An 8,775-nucleotide genomic window follows, 5' to 3' on the forward strand; every position below is an offset into this window, starting at 1 on the left:
TGTCTGTAATCTAAAATTTCATGTTTGTGTTATAAAAATATACTTTACGTTCATAAAACCATGACTGTTTTCTAATATGTCATGTTATGTACTAAAATTGTGTTTATGTTCATGAAATCGTTTCTTATATGCGTACATCTCATGCTTGTGTTCATTCATTGTTCATTCGTGTTCATTGAACAATTGCATACGTCATCATGATACCGTCATACCCCTTATTACATTACAATTTCCGTCAGAATACATGAAAGTACAGTGTATTTTACAGGAATGCAATGGCGCCAGGCAGTCCCCAAGATGACCCCAACTGCTCTTAGTGAGGCGACGTAAAACACATAAGTCTACATGAGATATGCTAATTATAGACACACTCGCTCTTATGAAACACATAAGTCCAAAGATCGTAAGCATTATATGCAAATTGTAGACCCACTAGTTCTTGTCCTACAGGACAGTCGAATACATGTTACCTCCTTTATCAAAATCAGTCTTTGTGTCAAAGCCGCCTTCCCCTGCGAATTTCACCTACTGGGTCTCCAGCGACGGGGCAAGCCAGAGTAATCCCATTCTTCTGTGCGTTTTCAGAGACTATTGAGCTAGCTGTCAGAATGGTTTATGTAACAGCGGGAACGATCCAGACCTTTCTCAGCACTCCAATCAATATTTTTATTGGCCTGGTAGCCTTCATACTGATAGCTGCGTTATGGACTATGCGTAGACCTGCTGGTCTTCCCCCAGGCCCAAGAGGTTTACCGTTCATTGGAAGCATAGGCGGTAAGTAAAATCGTATGGTCTTGCTTTACAAAATGCAAACAGCGAGTGTAATTCATGTAAAACAGAAGAAACATTAGAGCCTCCCTAAAAACAGATCCTATTTGGGTTGTAGAATCACAGAGGTCATGTATTAAAACGAACTTTGTACTTCATGTCTCAACTAGCAAAATACTAGACAACCCAGGATAATGAGTAAGTGCCTATTCAAAGACAAAGGAGGTCCCATGCATCGTCAACAAAAGGTTTGAGCAAACGTTCCGATACTTTGACCAGCTAATAGTGAGTGAAGATAGAAAGCAAATGCATATATTTAACATTGTACTTGCCAGTTTCCCAACATTTTTCGTTTCATGTAATTTTTAATAAAGCTCCCTGGGTCTTCAATCTAATTTAAAGTCTACAACTATAATTCAAAGTATTGACAGATACAGAGAATATTAATGATTAGAACATGTAATGGTCAATCACTGGATTTAATATATTTTTGGAGCATGCTTCTGCATAAATTATGTAAATTATGTCAAGTAAGAGCTTGGATTATTCGGAAATTATTGACGGCGAGAAGCAAAGAAACTCTGGGTATAACACTGGATTTCATAATCTGTCTACTTACAAAAAGACTCGATAGATAGAAAGCCGGTCCACATCTGCGAAGGATTTCGTGTTCACTTGCTTAATTTAATTGGGTTAGTTCTACCCAGCATTTGGTTACGTTTTACCGATCATATGCTCATTTCCAATGGAAGCTCACCTAACTTCCTTCATCAAAATGAAAGAGATAAAAACACTTAACTGAAAACATTGTTAACTTTTGTCATTTATTTCGTTTCAGATCTAGCCCAAAATCCTGTACGGACACTTCTAGACTTCGCTAAGACATACGGTGATATTTATACCCTTAAAATCGGAATGCAGCACATTGTTGTGCTGCATGGCCTCGAGCTTGTGCGAGGAGCACTTGTGGAAAAACAGGATGAATTTGCAGGAAGACCCTGGACATATAGCCGTGAGTTAAAAACTAGTTATTCTGTGACAGGGTTAACCTGAATTCATAGATGCACTATAATTCTTGCATTATTATATGGCTGCTCGAATTGTATGACACGAAGAGCATGACTTCACCGGTAAATGCAACGTTATAGCTCTGCCCTAAACCTTAATAATAACACAATTGGTATCGATTTGATAAGGTACCTTGTTAGCAGTAGTCACACTACAAACACCTTTGGAAAGTAGTGAGCTGGGAGATGCCTAGTCAAGTACATATTATTAGTACTCATTGTAATCATGAAAGCATCCTTACGTATACACATGCAGTCTTTTAGCGAGAGGAACTGTGCATGTTGGCTTAAAGTAGATAGAATGTTCGTTATTTTTGCCGAAACATCCCATGTTAATTGTAACTGGAGTACAATTTACTTTATATATATGGAAGTGGAGGCGGTCGTTTTGCTATTAACAAAAATAAAATCAACATCGCGATCGTTTAAGCATAAAACTCATCCAACTTATCGTTTCTAATGATTTAACTTTAATTAACACATATTTTATCCTAAATTTTTTTACTACACCAAAAGATCAATGGAAGGGTTATGTTTAATGTTTTTATCACTGTGTATATATTTTATAGTGGACGTAGTGAGCGAGGGAGGACAAAATATTTCAAATGGCTCTTTCACTAAGAAGTGGAAGGCTTTGCGTAAAATTGGATACCAAGCCGTCAGGTAAGCTCTATCGAAAATAGGCAGGCTAGCTAACAGGTGGTAGACCGTTACTTGTATGCAAACATTTTTATGTTCAACACTTGAAGTATTGTTCGTTATTGAATAGATCATGAAAGAGAAAAGGTTGTCCCCTTTCTGGTCGCGTATTATTTCAGCATGAAAATCATTCTAGTTTGAAATTTCTGATCCTTGCTTAGTTCTTTCATTGTCTGTAATTTATTCGTCTTGGTTTATAGGGTAAAGAATTATATTTTTATGGTACTTTGGGAAGATTGTCACCGTTCAACATTGATTTCAGGGAAGCTTTACTAATAAGGCTAATTAGCCCATAATTGTAAAAGTGTTATTGATAATACAGTACCCACAACGTTGATACAAGTTTACTATCCAAACGGATGTTTCTGCGACTTGTGAAACACGGCATTTATGTTAAAGGACTTGCCGTAGACTTTATTTATTTATTTATTTATTAAATGATCTACTGAAAAGTGTCGTACACGATAAAATTACAACCTAGATTAAGTTGATTTAATTAGGTAAATTTCTAGGGCTCCCCATAATTTTTTATTCTCACTTGACTAACACTTGCTCACAGGATCATATTTCACATCGTCAAGTTGAGAGTAAATTATAGGAATAAGGTTGGGATGAAAGTCTGACAAATTTTGGAATCAATCAGAATTGAACCACTATTTAAACGCCCTGTATTGTTAAAAACAGAAAGCAAGGATGGAATAATTTGTTCACCACAAAGCGATCAAGTATATAATGCTATTTCATGAATCCATTGAGTTCAACTAATCATTCTTTGGTGGATGACGATTTTATTTCTCCTGCATAGGATACAAATTTCAAAAACAGGCATATCAAATTACATGTATTTAATTAACAACAGCTAGTTTGGTCATGTCGGTGCGTCCGTCCGTCCGTTCACGCAGATATCTCAGAGACGCCTGGAGCGATTTCGTTCAAACTTGGTACAAGGATAGTACCCTACCTCATACAGATGCACGTTGATTTGTTTCACAATGCGATAAAATTTAGCCGTGTTAGAGGACTTTTTAGTCTCACATGTATAAGGCCAAGAAAAATTAAAAATTTAGTTTCTCATCATATATCATATTGCAAAAAGGATGCAGTGACACAGTTTTTAGTCCCACAGATAAAGTCCAGGGGGCTTATAGATTGGGTCATGTCCGTCCGTGAGTCCATCCGTGAGTCCATCCGTTCACGCAGATATCTCAGACACTTTGACAAAATGTCACATGACCTTGGTGACCTTTGACCTCAAATATACATATTTGTCCATAACTCAGTAACCACAAGTGCTACACCCTTCATATTTGGTATGATGGGACACCTTATGACGCCACATATTGTTCCTCATTAATTATGTGCATATCTAATTTTGAGCGAGCCAATAGAGCTAGAGGTCTGATTTTTGGTATATAGGGATAACTTAGCAATACAATTTCTTTGACAAAATGTCACGTGACCTCAATGACCTTTGACCTCAAATATACATATTTGTCCATAACCCAGTAACCACAAGTGCTATACCCTTCATGTTTGGTATGATGGGACACCTTATGACGTCACATATTGTTCCTCATTAATTATGCGAATATCTAATTTTGAGTGAGCCAATAGAGCTAGAGGTCTGATTTTTGGTATATATGGATAACTTAGCAATACAATTTTTTTGACAAAATGTCACATGACCTTGGTGACCTTTGACCTCAAATATACATATTTGTGCATAACTCAGTAACCACAAGTGCTACATCCTCCATACTTGATATAATGGGACACATTATGATGCCAAATATTGTTCCTCATTAATTATGCGCATATCAATTTTGAGCGAGCCAATAGAGCTAGAGGTCTGATTTTTGGTATATAGGGATAACTTAGCAATACAATTTTTTTGACAAAATGCCATGTGACCTTGGTGACCTTTGACCTCAAATATACATATTTGTCATAACTCAGTAACCATAAGTGCTATACCCTTCATATTTGGTATGATAGGATACCTTATGACCGGCCACTTATTATGCCTCATTAATTATGTGCATATCAAATTCTGAGCGAGCCAATAGAGATAGATGTATGATTTTGGTATATAGGGATAGACTATAGGATAGAAATTTTTTGACAAAATGTCATGTCACTCGATAACCTTTTACCTAAAATACACGATTATGTCAATAAATAAGTAACCACAAGTGCTATGTCCTTTATATTAAGTAGGATGGGAGACCTTATGACAACACATGCTTTTACCTCGTGAATTATGCCCATATATAATTGTGGGCAAGCAAATAGAGCTGGAGGTCTGAACTTTGGCATATATGGATTAATTAGCAATACAATTTTTTTTCAACATGTCACGTCACCTTGATGACCTTTGACCTTCATTATGCGTATATATGCATAACTCAGTTACCACAAGTTCTTTACGCTTCAATTTTGATAGGATAATAGACCTTAAGATGTCACATCTTGTGCCTCATTTATTATGCACATATGTATTTCTTGGTTGGCAAATACAGCTAGAGGTCTGATCTTTTTTCCCGATTTAGAAACATAACTTAGCATGCCTCTTGTGTCAAATTTGGACAATGACATAGACCTATGTGTCCATAGATCTGAACATATACACTCCAGTGATACTTCTTAATGACCACGTTTCCCTGCCCATCAAGACTATACTCCTAGTACAAGTGGGACTATGTCATTGTCAATGACTTGTTTTTTAGGAATTTCGCTAGCGGATACACATTGGAAACAAATTGTACAAAGGGGGCCTTTCCTCGTCTAAAGAAAGCTGTTGTTGACAAGAATGGAGAACCGTTCTATCCAGACCAATACTGAAGTTGTGTGTTTGTAATGTGATGACAAATCTTTGCTTCGGTCACAGGTAAGTTCACTTGCCTATTTAAATACACTCATCCATGAAAAAACGACCAAATTAGTGTCGGATGTATTTTCATAAAGTTGTTGTTTGAAAGCCAGCAGTTTGATGTTTTGTAAAATTCATAAAGTGAAAATTGAAAAAAAAACTTGTATGTCGATATCTTTCTTATGTATCGAAACGAAGCCATGTACTTCATAGCTACAAATAATTATCCAATTTGATTTTCAAACATAGGATTTCAACCTACAAGGAACAATGTCAACAATGCATTTACTATAAAGTTTATACAATGTTGCATCCTCAATGTACTATAAATTATTCCAATATCTAGGGTAGCTTAGCTCAAAGCTGATCTGAACTTCTCAGAGAAACCTCAAAAATTTCGTGACCCATTTAAGCAAGAACCGGATTTCCAATAACATGGGCGACATTTTTCTAGTATTTGTCTGTGAGAAGAGGTATCCCGGGTTAGTTTGCTAACTCTTCAAATGAAAGCTTGCACAATCTTTAGGACAGGGGAAAATAAGGCTAACGTTTGTTACAAATTCATTTGGGTGGACATTTGTTGAGTAAAACCTTTGAACATATCAATTATCAATGCATATGTGCCATCGAGGGTAAATATTTTCGCGCTAACATCGACTGATTAACAAGACATTTCCAGGACCACGGGATTAAGACCAGGGTATGTTGGAGGCTCTGAATATACATTTGCACAGAATTTCAGCGCACACTAGATCGCGCCCCATCCCGGCGTTGGATATTACAAGAAAATTTATTGTGGTGATGGATATGGTCCCCACTCGGCCAATTGGAAGCCCCTGTCACGAATGTAACATGTTTATGATACGGTATGGGCAAATACCGCGACGTTTGCTGACGGGCACGATTTTCCAACGCTATACGTGGCGTTTACGTCCTTGTGCACACTTTGCAGTACCAAACATTATTGGCATAAAAAGGAGGAATGCCAGTATAATAATTTAGTATGTGCATTATTGGTAAGAACATGTCAGTTTGAGTATGTCTCGGCATACCGTTCTGTGCATACAAGCAGAATTTTATTTAACCCCGGTCACCGCGGTATTTGTCTTGTACTATCCTCTGCATTCAGGCATTTATTAGTAGACCTTTCAATGGTTTAAAGTCAACTTTGCTTTGTTTATGTCACTGCTCACCGCTGATTAATAAATGTTCTTCCCTTGGATATTGCTTGAAATTTCTAAACCTTATTTTTCATCATCGCGTTGAAAACAGATCACAAGCTCACGAGGGCTCGAGTACTCTGAGGGGAGGTTGAAGACAATAAGTTTTTTAAAAACTCTCGAGTGTTTGGTTTCTCAACTCAACAATCGGCAATAATTCTGATTACAAGAGAATGCATTGTTCTTGCTAAAACAGCAAAGCGTTACAAATCAAATACGTATGTTTGAAAGTTTTTCTTCGTGTAATCAAGACCATAGAGACACTTAATTCTACTGATGTTTAATGTAAGTCTTGCAAACACGAAAGTCTCAGACTGTTAGATTCTATTGGAGGAATGAAACCTATTTAAGTACTAGGATATCTTATTCTAAAGTTAATTCTAAAGCCTTCTCAAGAATATTCTCTAACGGTTTTATAGATATCCTCCTGGTTAGTATTGTAGCGCCATTATAACTTGAAATTGACAGGGACTCATCTCCTTGAAGTGCCATGACATTCTTTTGACATTTATCATTGGGAGAACAGTGGCATGTCCCTCGTCTTCGTCATCTAGACATTTATCACGTCTTGTTTCAGCTATGACTTTGATGACACTGAATTCAAAAACACCATGCAAAACATGAACGATTTGGATGATGTCTTTGCAAATGGCACGCTAGCTGACATAGAGCCAATATTTAAGTATATACCAACCAAAGCCATCCGTCAGATGAAGAAAGTTTCCAATACTTGGTTAACATTTATCCAGTCAAAGATCGACGATCATAGGATGAATATACAAGAAGGTATCGTATAAATAACTAAACGGTAAAATGTCGAAATAATAGCATAAACAAGAATCATATATGGCATGTATGAGAAATGTAGAATTAGCTTGAGTTTGTACTAATATACTCTCGTTTGCACTTAGAGAGTGGCTATGTTTAAATATCATGAAGATTCTGAACTCTCGTCCATGTTGTAAATAAGTCCCTCTATTTCTAAACTTTCTCTCTACACAATTGTATGTCTTCCTTTTATCATATACAAATAATATCTAACTTTTTACACTCATTAATAACAATATTTTTTTAAAGTTTAGCAACAAATACAAAAACAATCATCATCAGTAGTATCACTGTCATTATGTTACTCCTCATGGTTGTCTCATCGTGAACACCTTTTATAGAATTGCTATTTAGGTCAAGGGCAATCTATTACTCCAACAAATACTTTCAAAACTTAGAATTATAATGTTCGTTGTCTGTGATTTAATAATAATAATAACTTCAACTTTCTGCTTTGATAGGTAGCGTCTCTGATGTTGTTCATGATGTTTTGAAGTCCCAAGGAGAATTGAAAGGTAGAGACCAGGCGGATGCGTTAACAGACGTTCATGTACGACAAATAGTATCTGAAATGTTTGGAGGTAATTCATTCCTATTTTTTGGATGAAAGATGAAACTCTTGTAGGCTATACTGATTGTCTCCCATACTCTAAAATTAATACAAAAGTCATGTACGATCTTGCTTGGTAACAGTAACGTTATATAGAATTGACAATTATATGGGATCAGCATACATTGTTTTCCGGTCACTGTACTTATTTCTGTATTCTCTATAATTTCAGGTAACCCTTTTAGACATGTGGCATTTGGCTTTGTATCGTATGGTCTTTGTCTAATACTGGTAACACACATGATATATCTGAAAAAAATAAAATAAGAAACAAGAAAAGTATAATTCCAAAAAAAGACAGAAATGACATTTTAATACTTAATTTTTAAATATTCATCAAAGCGTAATAAGGGAATAAACAGTTTGCAACAAACGAATTTGAAAAAGTGGTACATTCATTCTTATTGACCTACATACAAGTATAATAGTTCCCGTATAAAGTGCAATTAGTGCTGATTTTACAAATAAAAAATAATTTTTTTTTTAAAATCGATGTTACGTACACAAAAACACAATGAGAAAGTGCTTCAAAAAGCAATACTACCAGTCGGGAAAAAACATGACAAAAAATTACAATGTGAACCATTGAGCATTGAGGTCCGTTCAATGATAATGACTTAGAGGGACAAAGTCGGCCACTGTTCATGAATTTTGTTTGATACGAGACACTATTTATGTTGTTTGTGACCATGCATATATATTCGACTCCGGTCT

The 8,775-nt window shown here is 36.0% G+C and overlaps 1 protein-coding gene across 1 annotated transcript; it reads left to right on the forward strand.

The window, feature by feature from the left end:
* Positions 1-432: 432 nt before the first annotated feature.
* On the forward strand, positions 433-8,421 carry LOC139133466 (cytochrome P450 1A1-like). Its single transcript, XM_070700075.1, has 6 exons — positions 433-774; positions 1,607-1,780; positions 2,405-2,498; positions 5,261-5,421; positions 7,201-7,409; positions 7,913-8,421. The coding sequence occupies exons 1-4, from the start codon at positions 609-611 to the stop codon at positions 5,373-5,375; spliced, it is 549 nt and encodes a 182-aa protein (XP_070556176.1). The 5' UTR covers positions 433-608; the 3' UTR covers positions 5,376-5,421; positions 7,201-7,409; positions 7,913-8,421.
* Positions 8,422-8,775: the final 354 nt, after the last annotated feature.

Source organism: Ptychodera flava, chromosome 5 (genome assembly GCF_041260155.1).
Source record: "Ptychodera flava strain L36383 chromosome 5, AS_Pfla_20210202, whole genome shotgun sequence".
Taxonomy (NCBI): Eukaryota; Metazoa; Hemichordata; class Enteropneusta; family Ptychoderidae; genus Ptychodera; species Ptychodera flava.

Bases quoted from the DNA above. Each gene is read 5' to 3' on its own strand.
- LOC139133466 (XM_070700075.1), top strand. From the start codon at position 609: ATGGTTTATGTAACAGCGGGAACGATCCAGACCTTTCTCAGCACTCCA. The intron at 1,781-2,404 runs GTGAGTTAAAAA...TATATTTTATAG, and splicing joins AAGACCCTGGACATATAGCC to TGGACGTAGTGAGCGAGGGA. The intron at 2,499-5,260 runs GTAAGCTCTATC...CTTGTTTTTTAG, and splicing joins ATTGGATACCAAGCCGTCAG to GAATTTCGCTAGCGGATACA.